Source organism: Plectropomus leopardus, chromosome 19 (genome assembly GCF_008729295.1).
Source record: "Plectropomus leopardus isolate mb chromosome 19, YSFRI_Pleo_2.0, whole genome shotgun sequence".
In the NCBI taxonomy this organism is placed as follows: Eukaryota; Metazoa; Chordata; class Actinopteri; order Perciformes; family Serranidae; genus Plectropomus; species Plectropomus leopardus.
The window spans coordinates 5,181,201-5,207,046 of NC_056481.1; the positions used below are offsets into that span (position 1 = coordinate 5,181,201).

Consider the following 25,846-nt stretch of genomic DNA (forward strand, 5'->3'; position numbering starts at 1 on the left):
TGTATTATTTTACAAAAGTGTCCCCCGAGCGAAGCAAGTGGACAACATCTAATTCTGCACCTCTGAAATATCTTATATTTTATTTCATGATAAAACTGTAACCACAACATTGCAATATGCAGTTTTATGAATCTACATGTCATCTTTTATTTGTCCCTTTTGCAGTGAAAGTCTTAAATAGCCAGAGGCGGCAAGAGTTGTATTTTTTTTAACATTTATTTTCAAAGACATGCCCTAACATTTTTTTTCCTTTATTCTTTTAGGCATTACCCCAAAACCTCCTTCACTATAGTGACCGACACCCCCGAGAATCTGCGTCTCAAACAACAGAGCATGCTGAACAGCCAGGTGAGAGACACCCACAGATCAGTCCTCTGTCTCTATTATCAGTCCTGCTCCTGCTTTCTGTCACCCGCAGAGACACTCGTCCTAATCTCACTGTCGTCATCATGACTCGGTGTTTCTTCCCCGTCTCTATCTGTCTCCTTCAGCCAGCTCTCTGTCCGTCTTACAGCAGGATTCCTTTAATTGAATCAAATGGGCACTTTGACCGAAAACTGAAAAAAGGGCACGCAAGCTTGATGTTGATATTGAGATCTGAGACTGATCAAACATGAGCTTTTAAAGTACAACTGTTTCTCCTAAGTGATCGTAAACTGGACGGTGGTTTCTTCCTTTTGGGCTCTCGTGTGGCACCGGCTCAACTCAGCCTCTCACCCTCCCTTCACTGTTCTTAATCTCTAATCTCGTCACACTGTTCAAGACAGCACATTAACCTGATCAAAGGGTTAAGCCCTCAAAGTCACGCATAATTAAAGAGATTTCCTTACAGGGCGAATCTTAGTTTAGAGACTGTCACTCAGCGTTTGGAAGCAAAGCTTTTCATACCTTTTAAAAGTTTTCCTTCATCAGTTTCTTTGTGTAATGCTGTATTATTTTTTTTTTTGTTTTGATAAAATTTATATCATCTTCCACCAAACTGTTGGCAAAAAGGACTGTTTGATTTGCAGAAAATAAGCAAATCTTGTCACGTTCTTTGGACTGCACTGTCTACCTGTTGAAATGTCCAGTAGAAGCTCCATATGGGCTTCATGGCACGGTGTTGGTGCCCCTATTTTTTAGATTTAGAGAAATTTAAACTAGCTGTTTCCTCCTGCCTCAAGTTATATGTATGAACTAGATTAATCGACTCCCAGCTCTTCCTGAGAAATTCTTGACGTGCTGCTACGACCTGCAAAATGAGTGTTGACCTGATCTATTTTAGGGTAACTGCAGTATTTTTAGACTTGGACACTATTTTATGGTCTTTTTGTGTCTAAGTGATGAATGGGAGCAACACCTTTTAAAATTGGTTCATTCTTGAGCAAGAGCACTGAGGTCCACAGCCACAAAACGGGCTGCAATCTAACCCTTAAAGGCATGTTAGCACCATCAATTTATCCAACAAACCCAGGACTTTCATGCAGGCATCCAGTGTTCGGTTCCCATCTGAATGTGATGTTTTTTCTACACATTACCATGTGCCTAAACCTAACCAGCCGTGCCAGCATATGCATTATTTGACATCCCGGCATTGGTTGTCATGTGCTTATTGCTTAAACATAACCACGTGCAGCACAATCCCACCATGTGCTTGTGTTGAAATCACAGTAGCAGCATCCTGGAACGTCTACAGTCGACAAAATAGGATATATTGAGTGTAATATGTAGACCTGGAAGTCAATATGTGAAAATTCAAGGATTATAACATGCTGGCTGTTTTTATAAACAAAAATAATCATATACTTTACTTAACAAATAAGTTCTCTTTGTTGGGATCTGTAATGTCATTAGACAGCTTTGATAACAATAGGACAAAATACTGTCATCTCTGCCAACACTATGCAACAGAAAATAACAAAATATGTCTTAAAACAACTATCCACTGTATACCAAAAAACTTAAAACCCTACTGAAACTAGATCTAAAAAAACTCAAGAAATAAAAGTACAGGAGCAGCATACATATCAGTACAGACATATTTAAATTTGCTCAGTCGAGCACAAATGCCCTAAGTGGTTACATCGCAGCCTGTTTTGCTCTCAATACAGGACCGATTTAAAAAACTGTTGCCATCATTTGTTATGTGTCTTACTTTCTCTTTTAAATCCATCACCATTGTCCTGTTTTTCAACATTTGTCATCCATGAGCACTAAGAGAGCAAACCACGACTTTTTGGGAATAACAGGCCCCTCATCACAGGGTAAACTGCAGTAATACCAAGCTCTTTACGAATGTGAATAAAAAGTATTTAAGGAACTAAATTATTTTCATGATGTAAACAGTAACTAAATATCTGACAAAAACAACAACTGATGTAGCCACACAGACTCAGCGAGAGCGGTTCCATATTTGGTTAAAAGCCCTTTTAAACTATCATATAACATAATGTTATTATGCTACATGATTGTTAGGATAACACTGTGATCAAATTTACACCAAAAGCTGTTTCCTCCCCTCTCTTTTTCTCTCTCTCTCTGTCCGCTCCTCTCGTCTCATCCAACCGACCCAGTTCTTTGTTTATAACCATAAAAGTCTCGGTGGTCAAGCTCTCTTACTGAAAGAGCATATTCCTCATAGCAAGAACATGAGTCAGTGTGTGTGTGTGTGTGTGTGTGTGTGTGTGTGTGTGTGTGTGTGCAATGTGTCTCAGATTTTCTTTCAAGTAAACAGTTTGCCTTTGTTTAAGGTTGCAAGTGTTTCCCTCCAGGCTGAAACTTACACAGATATTTGTCAAAATAACCATTAAATAGCTGGATTGACAGCAGTTTTCTTGTTCTGCGTTGAGACGCGAAAGAAAGAGAAATCTGGTGTGATTTCTTTTGAAAACATAAAAAAGGCAACAAAGAACTTGGCAAAAAAATGACCCACAAATTAAAAAAAAAAAAAATCCCGTAGGGGATTATTAGTTATTATCAAAACCTAGGGACAACTGTCCAGAGAAATATATTTATAATTCATATAACTATATCTTTAAAATTCTGTTAGAATAAATAAATATTGTTAGTACGCATTACATTTCTTTTCTTGTTTATTCAGTCTTTTTTTGATTGATAATTTTAGGGGAAATTTCTTGTAACTTTTTAATAATTTCTTGCAAAATTTTGGGACATTTCTTGTTAATTTTCCTTCTTCCCAGTGCTTTTGAGAGAAATTGTGCCAATTTACTCAGGTTTCAAAGGGTTAAAGCTCAGCACGTGTGTTTATATTTGTGGATCACATTACGTAAAAGTTTGCGTGCAAACTCAGAATATCTGATCTACTGTAACTTTTATCATTTTAAAGAATACAACCCTCTTTGGGCTGAGAAGTCAACCTCAGGGGTCTAATTTTAAAGAGTTTCTTAAATCCTGATGAATAACAAATTTTCAGGCGCTCTATAAGGAGGACTTTGAAAAGAACAAGGGGAAAGGTTTCAGCGTGGTGGCCGACACGCCGGAGATGCAGAGAGTGAAGAAGACGCAAGACCAGATCAGTCACGTATGTCCGGTTCACCTCAGAATCCGCCGCATCGAATAATCTAATAAACCTTCGTACGTCTTCGTAGTCTTAACAGTTCATCGACGTTTTAGTTGTGACGTCTTTCCAACCTCTAATTGTATATGTGTATGTGTTTGTCTGCATGTCTGCATGCACTTTTCTAAAAATCTGAGCCTTTACATGTTAACTTGCCCGTTAGATCATTTCTAAGTGTTTTTTTTATTTTTTTATTCTATCAATGCTGCATTCAGATTATGTTGGATTTATTGTTGCTGACTGACTCAAGACTAAAAACATCAACAGCAGCTGTCAAATGCAGCTGTTGGCAAGCTGCAAAATAAGACCAAATATAAGACCAAATAATAATTATGTTCATATTTCAGATTGACTCCCCATTTTTTTGCTCGTTCTTATGAAATGCCACATAGCTTTACGTCTTTGAGCTTTTGAAATTATTAGAATTGAACAAACTAAGAGGCAAAAATTGCTTTTTAGCTGAATTGCTAACAGTTTAAAGACATGTGACCTGTAACAAGTGCTGTAGGTTGCAAGCAGACGTTACTTTATATTGAGGGGTCACATGTAAAAATTTTGAAAGGTTTTAATCTTATTCCATCTATGCATCTGTTACTTTGCATTTTGTAAAAGCAGGATGTCGTTCAACAGATAATACAGCATGAATACAGCTTAGCCTCCAAGGATAAAAATGTGCATGAATTCAGAATAAAACTTATCTAATGAAACTGATTTTGTGTCCTTTAACATACTTGTGATATTTGCTTTCTTTCTGAGCGTAAGATAAGAAGACGCTGCCACTCTCACATCTATCTGTTCAATATGATGCTGGAAACAGCAGCTGGTTAGCTTAGCTTAGCATAAGGCTGTAGCCTTAACATAGTCTGGTTCTGTCCAAAGGGAACAAAATCTGCCTAATATCACCTCTAATGCTGCGTTTCCGCTAAAAGACAGGCCATTTTTAATGAAGCCCGTGACATGAGGCTACAAACTGATGGCCGACGCTTGCCGCTGTGTAACAGGAACGACGCAAAGTTAAGCTGAACTTCTTCAGCACCAGATGTTGCCAGATTGGAAATGTTTAACTATCGTACCAGAGGCTCAAAATGAGAAAAATTAAAGTCACAATCAGGAGAACGAATATGTTAAATTTATAACTTTAGTAAACAAGTATTTAAACGACTTTTTTACACATCTACAAATCGAGCCTTAGAGAGAGAAATGGTGCTTTCTGAGTGTTGCGGTGCATGCTGGGATGCAGTGGAGAGATGAAGTGTGACATTACAGTGGTGCTCAGACACTGATGAAAAGCACAGATACATTTTTGACTGAATATAATCTTTAGATGATGTTAAGTGAGGCTGCTTTGCTGCAAAACGTAGACGCACACACCCAAAACAACTTCAACCACAATAATGTAGCTGGCCACACTGTTTTTCATGAGTAGTGTGAACACAGCATTTGTTAAATCTGTGCAAAAACTGAAAAGTAAACACGACAAGTGCGGTGTTACTCAGGCTAGCTGTTTCTAGTCTTAATGCTAAGCTAAACTAACCAGCTGTAGTTTCATATTTAGCGCACATGCGTGAGAGAAGTGTTAATTTTCTCATCTGCGTCTCTGCAAAGAAGCAAATAAGCATAATTCCCGAAATGTTAACATATTCCTTGATTGATTTAATATCTGAATTAATTGTGAATTTCAGGCTCTTTACAAGGAGGACTTTGAAAAGAACAAGGGGAAAGGTTTCAGCGTGGTGGTCGACACTCCGGAGATGCAGAGACTGAAGAAGACGCAAGACCAGATCAGCAATGTAAGAAACACTTAAAACAACACAAAAAAACCATATTTGAGCACTTCTGCTCATCTCTATTCACGCAGGTGGTTTAGATTTGAGACACACTGCACCAAACATTAATTTTAGCTTATTTTTTTGTAAAACTAGTTGTGGCTGTTTGTCAGCAAAAAATCAAAATCAAACTGAAATCGAACAATCAAAGGGCCACTGATGCACCACATTTTGTGTATGCAAGCAAAATAAGTCAAATGTTTTTCTTGACTTATTTATCCAAGAAACAAGCCATCACAGGTGCAAAGAAATCATGGCTCCTGCTGCCTCTCCTGCTCTGGTAAAAAAATATTTTTCCCACCAAGGTGCATGCTGGCACTACCTTCCTACCTATCTTTATATCCTATATTTCCCTATTCATCACAAAAACAAAAAAAGATTATGTTGAAGCTAAATGTGCTCAACAGAGCACTAATAATGAAACTAAACAAAAGCTAGCAAGAGAAAACACTATCAAAAAACTAAACTAAATAAAATAAACATCGAGAATAATCAAAACATTATGTTTAGAAAACAACTAAACTGACAAATATCTCTGACACTAGTTATAGTTATCCCTAATCTAACTTCATAGTAAATCATCTGTTTTTTTCTCTTTCCACAAAGAAAAAAAAATCAATATATATCCAGATGCAGTAGCAAGTCGAGTCATTTCCCCTTAGACACAACAGGAAAACATCACGTCCAATAACAGGATGGTGTATTTACGGACGGTGCCTAACAGAGCGCTGAGACTCAAGCCGAGCCGTCAGAGATCCTGCAGAGGCACATTTCAGACATTTCTCCTCGTCCACCGAGGAGCAGCTGCCCTATATGGTCAAAGTCTCTCAGCTGTGGACACAACAGTGAACGTCCGCTCTCTGCACACACACATGGACATGCATACCACACCGAAACACACACACACACACACACACACACACACACACACACACACACACACTTTCTCTTTTTGTCTCTCGGGACCTCTGGTTGCAGAGAGGAATGACGGGTGATAAGCTGCATGTGAAAATGGCAAAATCTGCTAACTGATTTTTCCATTGGGAGCTTCCTTCCTTCTGTCCTTTACTCCCTTCTTTCTTCCTTCACTGCTTTCTCTTTCTTTCTTTCCTCCTTCCTTCTGTTGTCCCCTCTTTCCCTGCTTCTTTCTTCTGTCCTTCCCTCTTTTCTTTCTTCCTTCCTTCCTTTGGTCACTTGTACTTTTTTCTTTTTTCATTGTCCCCCTTTCATCCTCCCTCCCTCTACTAAGCTACTTCCTTCCTTCCCACTTTCTTCCTTTGCTTCTCTTGTTTTTTCTACTTTTTATTACCTCATCCCTTGTTTGTTTATTCCTTCTTTATTTATTCCTTTCTTCCTTTTTTTTATTGCACCCTCATTTCTTTCTCTCTTCCTTCCTTCTTCTTACCACCTCTCCTTTCTTTCTGCTGTTCTTCCCTCCTTTGTCTCCTTCTCCCTACCTCCTCCATGCCACTTCCTTTCTGGTCTTCCCGCCTTTTTTTATTTCTCCCTCATCCATCCACTTCCTTCCTTCCTTCCTTCCTTCCTTCTACCCTAACCTCCTTTCTGCCTCCCTCCTTCTACACTTACTTTCTTTCCTCCTTTGTTCGCTCTCTTTTTTCAAGCTTTGTCTTTGTTGCTTTCTTCCCTTCCTCCCTCCATCTCTCCCTCCTTCCTTTATTTTCTTTTTATTTTTTTAATGTCTCCTCCAGTGTTTTTTCCCATCATCCTCTTTCTGTTTACTCCTCCTGGGGTCCACTGAGGACACAGAGTTTCTGCTCTTTCTCTTCTTCTCTGTATTAAACATCCAGTTAGTTTCCTCCTTCAGTGTCTAAAAGTTGGAACTGCGTTTGATTAATTCGACAGAAGCTGTCGTCCTCTGTGTCCGCTGGTGAACTCACTGTACGCAGCAACGAGCATCTCAACGCAAGGCTTTCTCTTCACTGAAACGTGGAAGTGAAAGCAGTATAATGTGGAAAAAGTAGAACAAAATTATCAGTCGAAAGTTGCGTGCTTGTGACCAAATATCTAATTTAAAAAACAATATATTTTTAGATAGAATTATCAATAAAAGTAAAAAAGGTCATCATCGGTATAAAACTAAAGTTGTTGAAGAAACATGGAATCAAGTCTTATTGGTACATTTCATCTTTTTGTTTTTTTGAATGATATATATATATATATGTATATATATAAGTGCACCAAATATGAGAACTTGAAACAGAAACTCCTCAGCTGTTTGACTGCAGGTTCCTCTCTACTTTAACGGTTGCCTTTGTAGCAGAAATAACTCCCCTCATCATTTCTCAGCACCTCCTAAAATGGTGAGCTACTCGAGGCTCAGCCGTCAGTTCTGATGTGGTTTTAACATGTGTAGGTGTTTCTGCGTGTGTGTGTGTGCAGATAAAGTACCATGAAGAGTTTGAGAAGAGCAGGATTCGAAGTGACGCTCCTCCTCCTGAGAATAGAAGTAAGAAACACAATCATTTTCAGACATACTCCTCTAAATAACTGCATTTAACTGCATATAATTGTACTATCTCTGCTCCCTGTGTGTGTGTGTGTGTGTGTGTGTGTGCAGACTATGAGGAACAGCCATCCAACCCTGAGAGATGCAGTCAGCCGGTTGGACAAATGATGCGCCCTGCTGCTGTAGCACCATCTAGTGGAGGGGTGAGGCTAGTGCATAAACATACACTGTGTGGCCAAAAGTATGTGGACACTAACTGGATTGTGTGTGTGTGTGTGTGTGTGTGTGTGTGCTTAACAGCCTTCACTCTGCTAGGAGGCATGATTTTATAGCCTGACTGCAAGGATTTGCTTCAGAAGAACTTGAGTAAGATCCCGTTTTGTTAAAGTTAGTTTTTGTCTCACAGTTCATCCCAAAGGTGTTAGGCCAGAGATATCCTTGCTGTTAAATATGCGTATACATACGCATAAAGGCTGCCACGCATCCCCTACATCAGGTTGGCACGTCGGCTGCTCTGTAATGGAAACCAGAGTTTCTGATTTGCTCAGAACTTACACAATATTTCGAAATGTCGATAAGACACATTGCAAAATGATTGCAATTCCATTAAATGATGTTATGCGACTTCTCCTCTCACAATAACATTTCAAGAATCATGGCGATGGATGGTCAAAACATTGCCAGGTTTATTTCTATTGCAGCCACTGAGCTAGCCGTCATTATTTCCTCTTGAAGGTGACGCAGGCGTGGTATGCGAGCGATAATGGAAAGGTGAGGCCCTTTTGCGTGGGAGCAACAACAGCTCAACTTTTGAAGTTACGTGATGCAATAACACCTCTTGTAGCGCCTGCTGCATCATTCTAGAGGGAGCCAGTCCCCACTGACAACCACATAGCCACATGTGACGTATAGAAGCAAAAAAAAATATTTCCATTGCAAATTTGCAAAATATGTCTTTTTCGAATCACCTGAATTACCCCCTCATGCAAGCACAAGTGAGTTTTTTCGAAAATGACATGTTTCCATTAGGTGCATATTAAATTCGCAATTTCAATTTGTGCAATTTGAGGATTAATGGAGACCTGCCTAACACCCCACCATGTTTCTTTTCCTGTACTTTTCCATAACCTACGTAACTTTGTTAAGTATGCATCTGTATATTAAGTTTGTACCATTATGAGGCCTAACCTTCCCAAAAAACCCAACATAGCTAACTTTACGTGCCTAAGTCTAAACTACGTAACTTTAGGTCAAGTAACGTAATAAAGTCATTCTTGGGGTGCTGATTTTGTTAGAAGAATACAAACTGTTGGATGAGGATGCGTTGCCTTATGGGATGTGCTTGATTAAAGTTTAGGGTTTCAGTTTTTAGAGAAATAATGTTCTTTAACGTGTGCTGTACGAGTGTACAGATGTATGTGGTTTGCCATCGTAGTTGTTGTCACAATTTATGTAGCATGAATGTTTGTGGGAAAATCATATGCAAATCAATCTGTTTGGACTCTGTGTGTTACACGTCAGTGCACCTGTGTGTGAGTGCCTCTGTTTGATAATTTCCTGTGTGTGTGTGTGTGTGTGTGTGTGTTCGATTAACCCCGCAGAGACGTTATCAGGCCATGTACAGCTACACGGCAGCAGAAGCAGATGAAGTTTCTCTGCAGGAAGGCGACCTGCTCTTAGATGTGGAGCCCATCGACGAGGGATGGATGTTCGGGTGCAACCAGCGTACGGGGCAGCGGGGCATGCTCCCTGCTAACTACGTACGACCCGTGTGAAGCAAACAGCGCGAGGTGGCCCACTGCAGACCGAGCTGCCCTCCTAATCTGCCCTCACCACCAACAACCAGGCTGCTTTTTAAAAAAATCCTCCCCAACTAATTCTGCTTAGCCTTTTTCTGTCAGACATATGCTTTTCAAATATAAGTAAAGAGGTAGTGCTGTGGTTATGGGTTCTTGAAAAATGCGATTAGTCAGAGTGAAGATTCACTTTAGGGAAGAACAATGATACTGAAGGCAAGGTGTTGAAACAGAAACTCACAAAAGAGGAAGTATGAGAGGAAAGAAGAGGGAATAAGTTCACTAAATGGAAGATATCATAAATATAACCAGATTATTACCACAATACTTCACACGTATACTTCTTTTATCTTTCTCAGGTAATGTTTCCCTTTTTTATGTGTGTCAGCAGCACAATGCAGCCCTGATAAAAACTGATGAAGAGTCAAATGATGAACAACCAAAGAATTCACGAGTTCTTGTTTGATGTTTTGAAAAAGACAATGATTATGATTTAAGAAGATTTGATTAAAAGTGGAATATTTGACTTTGTGTGCTTAATTTGTCTTTAAAATGTTAATTTTGCTTCTTTCTTGCTCCACAGCATTGATACTCAATTTACGACCCACGGGCCAATTCTGGTCGCCGATAAGGTGCCATGTGGCCCCCCAACCATTTTCTAACACACAATAAAAATAAAGTGATTCAGTGTGGGAATTGTTTTTGTACTTCAGTATACATGCAGTGCCAGAAGAATAAAACAGCATCAAATTAGAGCTTATTTATCAAAAAAAGAGCCAGTGGAGGATCCCCGAAAGCTTCCACTCCTAATTTCCTAAAATCCTTGAAACATTCTAAGATCCTAGAAAAAAACCTAAATTTATAAATGTCCTAAAATCAGAGACATCCTGAAATCCTAGAAACACTGCAAGGTCTTAGAAATTAAAAACTGATACATATCCTAAAATCCAAGAAATGTGCTAAAATCCAAGAAACACTGAGATCCTAGAAACATCTTAAAATCCAAGAGACATGTATGGGGCTGCTGCAGTTGGCAGTTGCATTTTGCAAGCATGGCCTCAAATCAAAGCAAGTTGAGTATCCCTGCCACATGGCATGACTTATTGACTTCTACTGCATCGTTCATTTACAAAATGACACTAAACACGACAATAATATACAACATATCAATACCTTTATTCAAAAACATATTGCACATCATCAATACACTTTATGGATTAAAATTTCACAGAATCTTAACTAGTTGTTTTAAAATAAGGCAAAAAATTGAATTTACAAATTATGTTTTTAAGTTAAAACAAAGAAACTGTAGCACCATGTTTTTCTTTAGATCATTAAACACAGAAAGAAACACTCATTCCCAACTCAACACACATTCCTGACACACAAAAAACCATGAAAACCATTTGTAATAATTGAATGGCTCAGATTCTTGTTACTTTAAAAATCTCAAGTGCTCTTCAGTGAGTAAGAATGGGCTTCGTAGGGGAGAAAAAGGCTGAGCGCTTGTCGATTTTGTTGTGCAGTTTTGACGGCAACCAGTCAAGATAATCCCCAAACAGCTCTGTGTTTTTTCCTATGAAGTCTTCACACAATCTAGAGAAGAAACAAAACTTGTTCAGATGCTGTACAAGAACCTCTGTCTCATAGATAATGAGTAGCTGTAGCCCTTCTCTGATGAAAGTGGTCCGGCGATTCTGCAGACTGGTGTTTTGTACGGTTCATTTGCACGTCTGTGCTCCACCTGTTGGCTGCATTCCTTTCATTCTCTGCACTTTCAGATGTGTTTTTGCCCTCAGGACAGCTTCAGAATAAAGCTTTTAGCTTTTAGTGTCTAACTCTGTTAATCCTGGACACAGTAAGTGACTTGTTTTGAAGTGTGTCATTTTCCTGAAACACCCCTGATGCACCTTTGTCCTGGTTTCCATCATGTCCCTAGTCTGACTCACGAATTAACACCAAGGCTGCAACTGGACGACTATTTCACCATCTGTCTGTCACGGGAAATAAACAACCTTCAAGCTAGCAATTTACACACTGAAAAAGGTTTTGATCGCAGAATAGATTTGGATCATACTAAGGCATACCTGCTTTGTTTTTACAGTGAACGGTTGTTAAAATCTAGAACGAATAAAACAACTTGTGAACGCACCTTGGAGAAGCCCAGACGTCTCGCAGGACTCTCATGACGCTGATCTTTTTTCTAACACGGCCAGTTAGAGGTGATTTGCCACATCTTTTGAAATTTCTTCAGGCAAACAAAACTCAAATACCATCGTTTTTGCACAGGGGGGAGGGGGGTAGTCTCGACTCCCCACCGGATCAGCAAACTTTCTGTCTGCTGTCAACAAAGGCGGTCTCAGCGCAGACAGTCTGTGCGGTTAGCACGTGCTAACAGCAGTAAGGCTAACAAAGAACATTGAGCTATTAAACCATCCCAAGAAGCTCACGCTGATATTGAAACAGCTCGACTTTTGTTAAACCTATACTTGACCACTGGGTAACGCTAGCCATGTGATGCTAACAGTTAGCCCTGTTACTGTGTGTGTGTTCCCCTGACACTATTTTGCAGGGGCACTGTCAGAACATCCTGGGAGTTAGTGGCACTCAGGACGATTGTGATGGGTTAAGAAAAATAAAAACAAGACAGTATTTTTTTCCCTATATAACAGAAGCATAATATGGTGATTCGAGACGTTCCTTAAGCACTAACACAGCACTGTGGAGATACAGTAGATCCGGCAGACATTTCCCAAATTGATGTTTAGAAATTAGGTTTCATCCTCTGTAAACCATGAATGCATGCACAAAATTTAATGGCAATTGATGCAACAGTTAAGCTATTCTCTGTAGAGTTAGACTGACAAAAAAGGGACTTAGAGCAGGCAGATTGAACAAAACTGCCGCCAGAGGTCAAAAATCAAATGCTAATCAATAAAATTGTTGTTTTGGCTGCAAGAAGCTCATAATGCAAATTGGTAATTTTCAAATTTTAAGTTGGATATAGAGTAATTTTGGTCACTGTATCACTTTCTCTCAATAACTACTGGAGGGGTTACGGCTGAATTTTGAAGACTTCGTTCATGTTCCTCATAGGATGAATCCCACTGACATTTTCTGTGGAGCCACGATACGGTTGATTGGAATACCTTAAATAATATCTTAATTTTCCTGTAGCGCCATCATCAAGTCTAAATTTTAATTTTTCCCGTGCTTAAGTTCATGTCTGCAATTAATGACATTATGTTCAGGGCTATTTAGTTAGCATGCTAGAACAATAAACCATCAACATTTTAAACATTATACCTGCTAAACATCTGCATGTTAGCATTGTCATTGTGAGTATGTTAGCCGAGTTAGCATTTAGCTCAAAGCACTGTTACCCTTAAGAGCGCAATCTGCAAAAGCTACACATCTACAAGATCTGAACCAAAAAAAGTTAACTTAAAAAAAAGTTCAAGGTTCAAATTTACACATTACAACGTGAGATTTTAATCTCTAGTGAGTCATTATAATCTATTTCATGTAAACATACCACAGTATATTGCCTAAGCATACACAACAAGGTAAAGCTCATTAGAATAATACCATGTTCTCCTGCACAACAGAGTGTAAAAATAGCTCAGAGTGTTTAAAGGTCTCTGTGGACTTTGTTAAAACTGCTTAATCATGTGCGAACGGACACGACACACAAACATGCTCTCACATGCTGCTAATGTACACAATGTGCAGTGGTAACAACGCATGCATGTGACAAAACACAAACACAGCAGAGCGCAAACAATGTTACACAGCTCGTGAAAAACGTGACGTCAGAGCTGAGAGTTTAATTCAGGACAACAAACACCATAAAAGGTCCAACATACCTGAAGAGGGAGTACGGCTGGGTCTGGAACATGAACACGTCTCTGCAGTGTTTTTGTGACGGCGCCCTCAGAATAGCAACCTGATGAGACGATTGAGAGGATGATGACTTTAGGATGGATGACAGATGAAATTGTCGTGTTTTTTTTTTACCTTTAATACTCTCAAAAGGGCGGAAAAAATACATAAATTGTGGTCTGAAGGAAATATCCACAGCCAATATCTCAAACACTCGTAAATTCACACCAAAACAATCTAGACTGATAAATAGCACTACAGGTGAGAGGGAAAATATGCATTTTTGATTTTGGGGTGAACTATCCCATTAAAAACAAACAATACACCACATGTCTACACAGTTCTGTTTTTGTTGGCTACACATGTGAAATCATTACAACATACTAAAGAAGCACTTCATACTTTAAATCCTTAAACCCCTCAGCTTTTTGTTATGCAACACTTGTGGTCAATTGCTGAGCTAAATATGGTTCACTTGATAAATTACATAAGTCAGAACAGTATTGCAGAGGGAATGAGGGGTTTAAAGGCAAAATGCTGCAACATTTTCCCACATGTAAAAAGATTATTATACTGCATGACATTTTACTCACTAGATCTCACTGTGAACCTATAAATAAACCTTTAAAATAACTGACATGTTTTTTAAATGAACTGAAAACTCCTCCACATACAGATGAAAGCGGAAACTGATCTAATACAAATTTTAAAAAAAGCAGTTCACAAGCTGTGCGATCACATACCGTGTCCATGAGGAAGCACATGTTGCTGCTTCCCCCGAAAACGACGACATCGTTGTCATGTCCCAGACACGCTGTGTGACACACTCTGAGGACGACAAACATACAAGTGATTAAAAAAGTACTCAAAAACTGATTTTTCAAAGTACAGCTTGACTTCAACAGAAAAAAACTACCTGGGCTTGTCCTTGTGTGGGTGTGTCATTTTGGTCCACTCTTTCTTCTGTGTGTTAAACTGCCAGGCGTCATCTAACCGAGAGATTCATGATAAAATACTGATTAAACCACAGGGGGTTTGACTTTTACTATTTTGTTAGAGTTAACCACTTGAGCAATGATTTGTTTGTTCTGAGTAGCATTTCTTTTTAAAAGTCCTTCAACTTTGGGAACACTTTTCTAAGGCAGATAACGGACTAATATGCAGATAAATGTTTGATAGTTTTAAGGCCAGAGCCTCTGTTTGAAATCAGTGTTTCTCACTGAAAAGTCAAACAACTAGCAAAGAAACAAAACAGCAAAGAGTGGTGCAAGATAGAAATGATTATCCTAAGAGATGCAAAACCACAAAGAGACACAAAACAAGATGCAAAAAAAACTTAAGAGACACAAAATGACCAGACGTGCAAAATGTCCACAAAAAGATGCAAAATGACTACAAAGTTTCACAAAAGGATCACAAAGAGATGAACACAAAGACACCAAACATGTTCAAAAAGATGACGCGAAACCAAAAAGAGACACAAAACAACCAAAGACAACAAAAAGATGCAAAACCCCAGAGATGCGAAACAACCACAAAGAAATGCAAAATGACTACAAAGATGCCAAATTACCAAAGAAACAAAAAGGCTACAGAGTTACAAAATGACGACAAAGTCATGCAAAGGGATCACAAAGAGATGCAAAAGGACCACAAAAAGATGTAAAACCCCTACAAAGAGATGCAAAACAACCACAAAGAGACTCAAATTGACTATAAGATGTGAAAAGACCAAAGAGACAAAAACAACCACAAAAAGACCAAGAAGGACCACAGAGGCATGATAAAAAAAAAGTAAAACCCTCAAAAAATCCCACACAGCTACAGAGATGCAAAACATCTACAAAAAGATGTAAACAACTACAAAGAGACACCAAAGAAAGACAATCTGCCTTCAAAGACACAATAGAACCCCAATGAGGCACATGATGACTGCAAGGATATTCAAAATTATAATAAAGAGATAAAAAAAAATTACCAAAAAGAGATATAAAAGACCAAAAGAGTCACAAAACAACCAGAGATGCAAGATAACCACAAAGTAATGCAAAACAACTACAAAAAGACACAAAAAACTATAGAGAGTTTAGCAAGATGACTTCAACGAGACGCACTTTGCTGCTTCATTTTGTGTCTCTGTAGTTTGTTTTAATCCGTCTTAATCATGCAGCAGAAGACGTGCAGCACAGAGACTTTGAACATACTGAGTTAAACGTATAAGCTGTATCTACGGCAGAGACTTACCAAGCGTTCTTCCGTCTGTGCCGAGACCTCCATATATGAAGAGCGTGTGATCTGATGTGGGCGTCATGGTGAACATGGAGCGCCCCATTGGTGCACAGGACGAGGACAGGTCACTGGTGGAAAGTAGCAGAAAGCGGCAGACGTTAAAACATCATTGGAAAGAGGAGTTGTCTATAATGAACGTCGATAATGACAGTGTGTGTCAAAGAGTGAAAGAAGTTTTACAACTGAGTCCAGGTCCAGGTCTCCAGGTCCAAGCAGAATATGTCCAACACGGCCTTTTCCTGCAAACAGAAACTCATTTTTAAGTAAAGCAGTTAAAGTTCGGCGGTGTTCACTCATCATTACAGCACTGTGAGTGTGATACACATTTACACGGTCAGATGCACACAACATGGCCAAAAGTATGAAGACACCTCAACCCATGTGTGATTGATCGTTTGTTGTTTTTGTTATCAGCTTTTTATTAAATAAGCTGGAAAACGAACAACAAAACACACTAGTACACAAAAACACCCCCCACCTCCACCTCCAACCCCACCCCCAGCCGCCACCCTATCCACACTACGTCAGGCGTCACTGGATCTAATCGAGAAGATTATAGAGAGATTATGAGGAAAATAATAACAATATTAAGAAGATGATGTAGGGAAAAAAATAAGAAAATGAGCAAAATTTCACAACTTTTCCATGACCTTTAAAGGATGCAGATTCTTAAACTTCATTCACATGCAGTTTGAGTTAACTGGCATGCATGGAGGGAGAGAGGGAATGCAAAAAAAAAAAGAAAAAAAAAGAAATGCACACAATGGTAAAATAAACGTAACACTGGGACAAAATCTGAGCTACATTACACCCAAAGCTTCAGAAAAAAAATGCCGTTATGTTACATTACATGGAAGGTTATCCACTAAAGAATTCCAAAATGTGATTGTGAAATTCCATGACTTTTCCTGGTTTTCCATGACTTTTGGAAGTTTGATGTAACTTAATAATTTTCCAAAAATACACCACCCCCGGGCAGTCCCAGGACACGTGCACAAAGGACCTAATGTCTCCAGATAGGAGAGGGCAAGAGCTTCAACAGACGGAGCTTCAGATACATCCTCTGCAGAAATGTGAAGTTTATGAGCTTGCGTTTGGGACTTTTAGAAGAAACATCTGGACTTTTCCAGACTGTTAACCCTTTGAAACCTGAGCAAATGTTACAGGAAAATTACCTGAAAATAAGCACACAAAAAAGAAATAAAAAAGGTATACAAAAAATGAAGGGAATGGCTTGAAAAAAAGTGCTAAAAATGTAAATGTAATTAACCTTATGTATATAATTATATTTTTTTGTGATCAACTTTTTTTTTATAATTTTCAATATGCATGAAATTAAATGAAAGTATCATTTTAACAATGAAAAATAAAAATTACCCCAACCATCCCACCCCTCTCCCGAACCTCCCACCAACCCTGTAGCAACCCAATAATTAGGTAGTGAGATGGAATTTTTAAGTAAACAAAAAATATTATTTAATTTTTTTCTCTTCATCTCACTCTCCTCACTTATTGTCAGCTTTTCCTAATTTCTTAAAATTTGCAGGACTTCTCTTTTCAGGTTGCTCATTGCCCATTTAGCCACATTTTTCGAACGAAATAAAACCAATTTGCTCTAATTTCAAAGGTTTAAACACAAGTGAAGGTCGTCCGAACGAAACACAAAAATCTGATGTCCATCCACGTTTCAGAGGGTTAACCAGCAAATGTCGTCCACCGAACAGCTAAGATCCCCCCTCAGGTTTTAGTAAATTACCAAAGGTCTGCAGGCAGAAATTAAGCTTCTCGTTCCACTTCCCACATCCAGCGAAGAATGCACTGAGTGAGTTGTTACAGATTATCACATCATTTTATTCCTATTTCATCCCATGCATCTGACAAAGCATCAATACCTTTTGTGGATCACTGTGATCAATGAAAGGAGGCATCACCTGTAATAACATTGAAATGATCAAATATGGGGCTATGAGTGTGCCATTTTAGGTTTTAACCGCCATATTGAAATTAAATAAATAAATAAACAGAAATACCGCCACGTTGTTTTACGCATGTTGCACTAACAGTTTACACCCAAGATTAGTGTCACCAATTCAGTATTTAACCAAATGTCTCCCCTTCTGTACCTTTGACCTCTTGGATATAATGTCAGATCATCATCATTATATCCTAACAATCATTACATCCTAATCAGTTCATCCTTGAGTCCACTCAAACGTTTGAGTGAAATTTAAAGAAACTCCCAAAATGCGTTATTGAGAAATTGCGTCCATGTCTGTGAAAACACAGACGCTTCACGGTGGGCTCCCAAGTTTCTTGAATAATGGCCCAAAATATGTAGAGTCACAGTGACCTTTGACCTTTGACCATCTGACTCTAATCAGTTCATTCTTGAGTCCAATTTGACGTTTGTGCCAAATTCAAGGGAACTCCCTGAAGGCTGTCAGATATTGCATTCACGTAATTATGACAGATGCAAGGTCAGGGTGACCTTGACCTTTGAACACTAAAATCATAATGAGCTAATCTTTGAGCCTCTTTCAATGTTTGTGCCAAATTTAACGAAATTCTCTTCAGGTGTTATTGAGATATCGCGTTCACAAGAATGAGATATAGTTTAACCGGTATAAAGCTTTTAGTTTTACAAGTTTGTTTAAGATGTTAACGTTTTGATTCTGCTTGGATCTGCATCAGTTTGAACGTTGTCTTAACATGTGAGGCATACAGTATGTGTGCAGGCGAAGCTACGTTTAGTCAACTCACCACGCCTCCAGAGATGTAACCTTTGTCCCCCAATAGGGCACTGGCATGGCAGCCTCTGGGAGTGGGAGCAGGACCCTGGACAACGCAACAAAGACAAACTATATTCATACCATACATACACTCTGTAAACTTATCATATTAATGTCTCAAAGTAAACATAATATAGTACAGAAAAAGCAAAGATTAATACTAAGCACTCTCAATTAAAAGGTCCAGTGTGTAGGATTTAGCTGTGAGGATTTCTAATTTCAGACACAAGGTCCCAGTGACCTTGAATTGAACATTTGTGCCCAAATTTGAAGAAATTCCCTCAAGGAGTTCTTGGTATAACATGTTCCTGAAAATGAGATGAATAGAAGATGACAAAAATCTTACTGGTTCATCGTTGAGTCCAAGTGGACGTTTGGGCCAAATTTTAAAAAATGTCCTCAAAATGTTCTTAAAATATCGTATTCACAAGAACAGACAGACGGAGGGGCAACCTGAGCGCAGGCACAAAAATCTGTGTTTTTCCAGCACTGCTCGCCCCGGAGGAGCTGCTAATTACAGTGAAAAAGCGAAAAAAGCCAACGGCCCGAGTTTGATTTATCTGTTCTGGGTTACCGTAGAAACATGGTGGCGTAACATGGCGAGCGTTATAGACGAGGACCGGTTCCCTATGTAGATATAAACAGCTCATTCTAAGGAAACAAAAACACAACAATACCTTTTTTTGCAGGTTAAAAACATACTTGTAATGTTATATTCCATTTCTGCTGATATATCAGCATTAATCCTGCACACTGGACCTTTAAATCACGCTGTCGCTCTCACCCGAGTCTCTGGCGTGCTCCACGTAGCCGTGTGTGTGTCAAAAACACAGACTTCGCTGTTCCAGCCCCAGCACCTAAATAACGCGTTTCCAATTGTTGCCTAAAAAGACAAAATTGTGATCATGATCATGAGTACCAAACAAAGCAGTAAAAAAGTAAAAATCTGTCAATTGAGGGATCATGATGTTTTGTTTACAGAATTTGTTTTCATTATTTACCCAGGACATCTCTTCCACGACGAAGCTTGAGGTGTTTCGTACCTCCCCTATCGTCTTACATCCATATCCACCAAAGTAGATTAACCTGCAGCAGGAGAAAAAAAAGGGAAAAATACGGAGATAATTCAAATGTAAAAAGAAAGATCAAGGAAATCTGATTAAAATGTGTTTTTCAACACTTGACTTAAACCAGCTGTTTAAAATATCCCTCGATTAAAGTAAAAATAAACTTTCTGGACGTGTAAAGGCTGCATTTCCTGCTGTGAACAGTCGGTGTGATTTCTTACAGACGCAGGACTGACCTGTCTCGATGCACCCAGCAGGAGTGTTTGTTTCGTGGTGAAGGCGTCGTTCCCTTCATGTCGGTCATGTTTTTCCACGTGAAGTTTGGCTCTGTGAGGTCGACGCTGTACATCTACACAGGAGAGTTAAATCAGTCAGATCAATCGGGAGGCCATCAGCTTTATGAAAATCGTTCATTTAATGACGGGGATCTGACACACTTAAAAAAAAAAAGGCCTTTATTTAAGATTTCCAAGTTTTTCCATGAAACCAAATAAAAAACAGATCAAGATGTGAGCATGGGCGGATCATGAGGTAATGGGGGCCCTGGGCACAGACATGCAGAGGGCCCCACCACCTACGTAAGGGTAAGACGTACAAACTTATATGTTTGTGGTCTCTTTGTGGCTTACTTTTTGTTTTTTGGTCATTGTGTCTGATAATTTTGTGTGTTTTCATTTATTTTGTCTTTTTTATTTATTTTGTCTCTGTCGTTTCTGTTTCTTCTTCTGGTCTTTTTCTGTCTATTTGTGGTTATTTTGCATCTGGGGTGTTTTTTTTTTTTTTTTTTGGTTGCTTTGTGTTGAATTTTGTGTCTTTTGGTTGTGTAGTTGTATTCTGTTCTTTGCAGTTATGTGATTCTTTGAGGTAATTTCTGTATGTTTTTGAGGTAATGTGATGTCTGTTTTGGTTGTTTTGCCCCTTTTATAATGTTTTTGTCTCTTTGCATATCGTTATGGACTTTTTGCATCCCTTTGTGAGTTTGTGTTAATTTAAATGACATTTTGCAGGTTAAGGCCCTGACACTGAGCCTGTGCCCTGATGTGAGGCTCGATCTGTCTACTACTTGATCTACTTTTTATTTTCAACATCCTCTTTAAAGACAATCCCGATAAATTCCTGTTAACCTCTCAAATTCTTGCATTGTTTCAGAAAGCCGTCACACCAGACGATCCAGTCAGTCTGCCAAAACGGCATTTCTGTGGTCAACACCCTGGGCTTGGCAGAATCTACCAGACAAACTTCATGTCTTGAGTTCAAATGCTACATTCAATATGTTATTTTTTAAATAATGTCATTTATTTGGCTCAGTGAGCTACAGCTCCACATTTCAAAAGCCCTATCCATTCAGAGGTGATAAAGTTTTACTTTTTTTTGTCTGACAGAAATGGAAAAAGTGTTTTGGCAATCATGGTACATCATGGCGAATGGTGCTTATTTTGTTCATAATGTGGCCTGTAGCATATTTAAAAATAGGTCAGGCTCTTCTTCCTCTCAGATCACTCGTCAAAGAGATAACGTGCCCGTATTTTGAAGACATAATGTGCTTTGATAAGAGTTTAAACCTGAGAAACAGGTTAAATATCTTCAGAACAGAAGGAATGGTGGGTAAGCAGACGCTCAGTGTCTCCAGTTTAATGATAATAACACACGAGAAGCTAAACAGCTTTTAAAAACAACAAAGTGTGACTCGTGAAGTCCACATTAACCAGAGGTGCAGGAAGTATTATGCTCCTTTACATAAGTAACAGTACTAATACCACATTGTTAAAATACACTGATAAAAGTGAGGTCCTGCATTGAAAATGTTACATAAGTAAAAGTAAGTATAATCATGACAATATTTTTTCTCCTTTTTCCCACCTATTTATTTGTTCTCGTTTATTTTCTGTATCTATTTTTTTTCTTTTTTCCATGATTAAAAGGACCTTGTTTTCATTTGGTTTGGTGTATTTTGTTTTTGTATATTCACATGAGCAAAATAAAAGAGAATTACAAAAAAATAAAAGAAAATTTACTTGAAATATGACAAGTAAAAGTACATAAGTCAGGGGAAAAAATCAAAAAAGAAACTTCAAAAAAAGAAAAACAATCTCAGAAAAACCCACCACAAAACTTAAAACTACTAAAAAAATAAAATAAAGTGACATCAGTGTTTATCAAAATTGCTACAAAGCTGCACATTCAGAAATATCTAAATAAACATCTCAAAAATAAAATACTTCAATGTTTGAAAATGGTTGCCAATTAATTTTCTGTTAATCAGCTAACAGATTAATCAACAAATCATTTCTGCTGTGCTTGTATAAAACTGCTGGGTAGTTTCATTTATAACAAAACATCACATTTTTCTAAACTCTTGTTTTTTTAATGTAAAAAATGTAATATGTAAAGTAACTGGCAATTTAAACTGTCAGAGAAATGCAGTGAAGTAAAAAGTACAATATTCTCTACAATGTAGTGGAGTAAAAGTATAAAGCTGCATGAAAAGAACAGACTCAACTAATGCACCAAGACCCGACATTTGTACTTAAGTGCAGTACTTGAGTAAATGTACTTAGTTACTCTACATTGACATTCACTCACCTGGTTTGTGTATCCAGTGAGGCTGCATCCTGCAAAGATGTAAAGCGCGCCATTAACGTAAGAGCCGCAGAAGCCTGACAGATCCGGAGGTTTGTCTCCAGTGATCTCCCTCCGCTCCCTGTCGCACAAAAACACACAAAAAGGAAAACTGATTTACACCACATGGTTCAGCTGAACCAAATCCAGTTTTTCCACACTCGTGTGGCACAGATCAGACACGTATCATGAACGTGTAAGCTGGAAAAAACAAAAAAACACACATCACCAACTCGGTTACGAATATGATTCGGACAGCCGCAAATGAGTCTGTAGTCTAAGCAGACAGGTCGGAGGGGAAAAAAGAAAAAAAAAGCTTGGGGAAAATATCTGGTAAAAAATAAGAAAAATTCTTGGGAACCACTGTATTTTTAATTATCATAATTCTGTATTTAAAATTATGTTACAAAATTATTAGAATTTTATGTACTTTTCCAAGATCAATTTATTTTTTTATTTTTTTAATTTTCTTATAGTTTTCTTTTACTTTTTACTCATTTTTTGCTCATTTTTGGGTAATTTCTTCTTTCACTGCTCACGGCTTTCTTCCTGTGTTTTTGAAAGAAATCATGCCAATATGCTCAGGTCTCAAAGGGTTAATGACATACTTACATGTGCTCAGAAAGCAGAAAATACAATAATGCAGGACGAGGGTTCAAGACAGTCATCAAATGCAAAGGTTACCTGTCTTTTAAGCCTTTGGGGCGAAGAAACTATTCAGGCGAAAACATACAAGCTCATGTCAAAAAACATGTTTATGAGGAAATTTCATTTTTCGTTTATGTTGTTTCAAGCAAAAGAAAAGTTAAAGAAGGTGTGAATGCAGATATCGGATTTAAGTCACTTTTTAGAGTAGCTATAAGTAGGTGGTTAATAGACTTGAGGTACAAACCTGAGTAATTCTGCTTGATTTCTTTCAAAAACATGGAAAAAAAAATTAGCAGTGAAAAAAGAAATGACCAAAAAATGGCAAGAAATTAGTTAAAAAGTGCAAGAAAATTACCGGAAAATAGATAGATCAATAAATAAATACAATTTTTTTTTTAATTTGGAAATTACGTGGGAAAACTACTTTTGTAGTGGATTTGTAATAATTACAAATATATTTTTTTCTGCTTTTTTTCAAATTTTTTCCTAGTTAAAAAAAAAATCTGTAAATCAACTAATTTCTTGTAATTTGTGGAACATTTCTCACCAAATTGCTGATGTGTTTTTAATTCAATAAGTTCTCCCTTTAACTGCAGCCTTTGCACAGTCACTGTATCTTGCATGCAGCATTTTTTAAAAGCACCGACACACACACACACACACGCTCTGGGCCGACATACGCAGCCTAAATGTCAGGGTGACACACCAGCTGATAAACAGGATATCTTACCACGTCCCGCTGTCTAAATCACAGAGCCATATCTCATCGCTCGGCAACATGACGTCCTCTCCAGCAACTACCTGACAAGAGAAACAAGAGAAGATAAAGTCATGTATTTAAAAAACACTGTGTACTATTATCTGCTGAACAAAAACACGGCTTTTCTCATTAAATCTGACTGTAACGGCTCATGTTCACATGTGTGCAGAAACTCTATATTCATTTTATACACAAAGTGACAACCGAGACGCAACAAGATACGGTTTGAAAAATGTTTTCTCTGTTACAACATGTTCATGCAGATAAAGTTTCATATAAAGGAACGTCGAGCATGTTCTCTGATTCGTTTCTGCATGTTTGCCAGCATAACATCATTCTGGTTTATGTAGATATACGCTCAGATGTTACTTTATTAGGAATACCGAAGAGCCGTGCAAAAAATCCTTCAGCAAAATTGGCTTCATTTTAAAAAAAAAATTTAAAAAAAACATTACGAGAAAATTACCCGAAAAGTAGAAAAAATAACAAACAACAAATTTTTTAAAAATTTTCCCTTTTCCCTAGACATTTTTCCATTGCATTAATTTTTTTTCCCAAAATTTACTAATTTCTTGCAATTTGTGGGAACATTTATTATCAAGTTGCTCATTGTCTTTTTCCAATCTTTTTGAAAGAAATCAAACCACTTTGTTCAGTATTCATAGGGTTAAAGATAATGTTTATTTTAACTTACACAGTATAAGAAGGTGTTTATTCAACTTTATGATGATGTTGAAGGCTGTTATTAGAAGTCCTTTGTGTTGTGTTTTTTCACAACACTTAAATCAATAAGGGTGGATTAGAAACACCTCACGGCCTACTTTTAAAAACTTCTTTTTGTTTGTTAAAACACACAAATCATTTAATGACCTCAACTCAACAAAAACTAAATATTACAACTTTCATTGAATAACTGACATACATGATTGCATTAGTTTGATTAATAGACTGACAACTGAGTGTCACACAATTAACCCTTTGACAGCTGATTAATTGGCTTGATTTCTCTCAAAACATGGAAAGAAAGCAATGAGCAACTTTACAAGAAATGGCCTAAAAACTGTCAAAAAAAATAATAAAAAGTACAAGAAAATCATATGGAAATTAGAAAAAAAATGTCATGGAAATTACATGGAAAAGTACCCAATATAATAATTTTGTAACATATTTTAAATAATACAATAAAAAAAAATAACAAACAATTAAAAATACCAAATTGAATTAAAATGATAGTTTTCTGGACATTTGCCTTTTTTTATTTATTTGTTATCTATTAATTTCCTTCGAATATATATATATTTTTTTGGCAATCTATAGGACATTTTTGCAGAGTCGCTCAGTGCCTTATTCAATGTTTTCAAAAAAAAATCAAACCACCTTCCCAGGTTTCATTGGTTTAAATGCATGTGAAAGGCGTCTGCAATCCACGTACACCTGCACAGGTAAACCTCCACACCGCTGAGTCTCACCTGGTATCCTCCCCACACATACAGCGTGTTGTTGTCGATGAAGGCGGTGTGGCCGCTCCTCTCCAGCCGGCTCACCGGTGCGTCTCCCCCCGCAGCGTCCATCCCCAAAACCCGGCGCTCCGCTCAAATAAAAACAACTAAAATGTTCACCGGGAGCTGGGAATGTCCTCCGGGATGTTCTGTGGCTCAGACAGCGGAGACCTGATCTGCTGCGGAGAGAAAAGCCGACTGGATGTGAGTGTTTGAGGAACGAGTTTTTCAGGCTCTCCGTCCTCACTTCACTCCTCCCATCAGCGTGATCCTGTTGTTTATGAGTTTATCTGCAGCGTGCACTGACCGCAGGAACCACTTCAACGCAAACTAACTTTACAAACATCTTTACAACATCAAATTAAGCGTGCTGAATTCGTTTAAGTACGATCTGCATAACGCACATTGTAAGTAAACTCATGCATATTTTGCTACTTTCAGTTTGCACATGAATTCTGCAGTTTACATTTCATAAAGTGAAACATAATTACATCAAATGTGCTTGAAATTAACTGAGAAAAATAGATATTGTGACTTACAAACACAGGCGTGACCTCAAAGACTCCAGTGCTGGTTTAGTGACAATGAAGCGATCATTATGTGATTAGTTTCACCTGCGCTCTCAGAATGGTGCAGCCCAGGGGCGGA

At 38.1% G+C, this 25,846-nt stretch overlaps 2 protein-coding genes across 4 annotated transcripts; one reads left to right on the plus strand and one right to left on the minus strand.

The window, feature by feature from the left end:
• The first annotated feature begins 116 nt into the window (after positions 1-116).
• On the plus strand, positions 117-10,171 carry LOC121959015 (LIM and SH3 domain protein 1-like). The gene is made up of 7 exons (XM_042508196.1): positions 117-121; positions 264-348; positions 3,413-3,520; positions 5,239-5,346; positions 7,783-7,849; positions 7,961-8,052; positions 9,451-10,171. Exons 1-7 carry the CDS (start codon positions 117-119, stop codon positions 9,622-9,624), a joined length of 639 nt encoding a protein of 212 aa, XP_042364130.1. The 3' UTR covers positions 9,625-10,171.
• Positions 10,172-10,843: 672 nt separating this feature from the next.
• Positions 10,844-25,824, minus strand: LOC121958789 (kelch domain-containing protein 1-like). Of its 3 annotated transcripts, none has more exons than XM_042507910.1 (15): positions 25,738-25,824; positions 25,169-25,377; positions 23,670-23,740; positions 22,256-22,373; positions 19,909-20,021; positions 19,607-19,691; positions 19,390-19,488; positions 18,577-18,651; positions 17,709-17,747; positions 15,997-16,055; positions 15,772-15,884; positions 14,444-14,516; positions 14,271-14,355; positions 13,512-13,591; positions 10,844-11,241 (listed from the first exon to the last, which is right to left on the minus strand). In XM_042507910.1, the coding sequence occupies exons 2-15, from the start codon at positions 25,268-25,270 to the stop codon at positions 11,106-11,108; spliced, it is 1,248 nt and encodes a 415-aa protein (XP_042363844.1). In that variant the 5' UTR covers positions 25,271-25,377; positions 25,738-25,824; the 3' UTR covers positions 10,844-11,105. The 3 variants fall into 3 exon arrangements, with proteins under 3 accessions (XP_042363844.1, XP_042363843.1, XP_042363845.1); XM_042507909.1 differs by having other exon boundaries at positions 25,169-25,374; positions 25,738-25,815; XM_042507911.1 differs by lacking the exon at positions 17,709-17,747 and having other exon boundaries at positions 25,169-25,374; positions 25,738-25,815.
• Between the last annotated feature and the right edge of the window lie 22 nt (positions 25,825-25,846).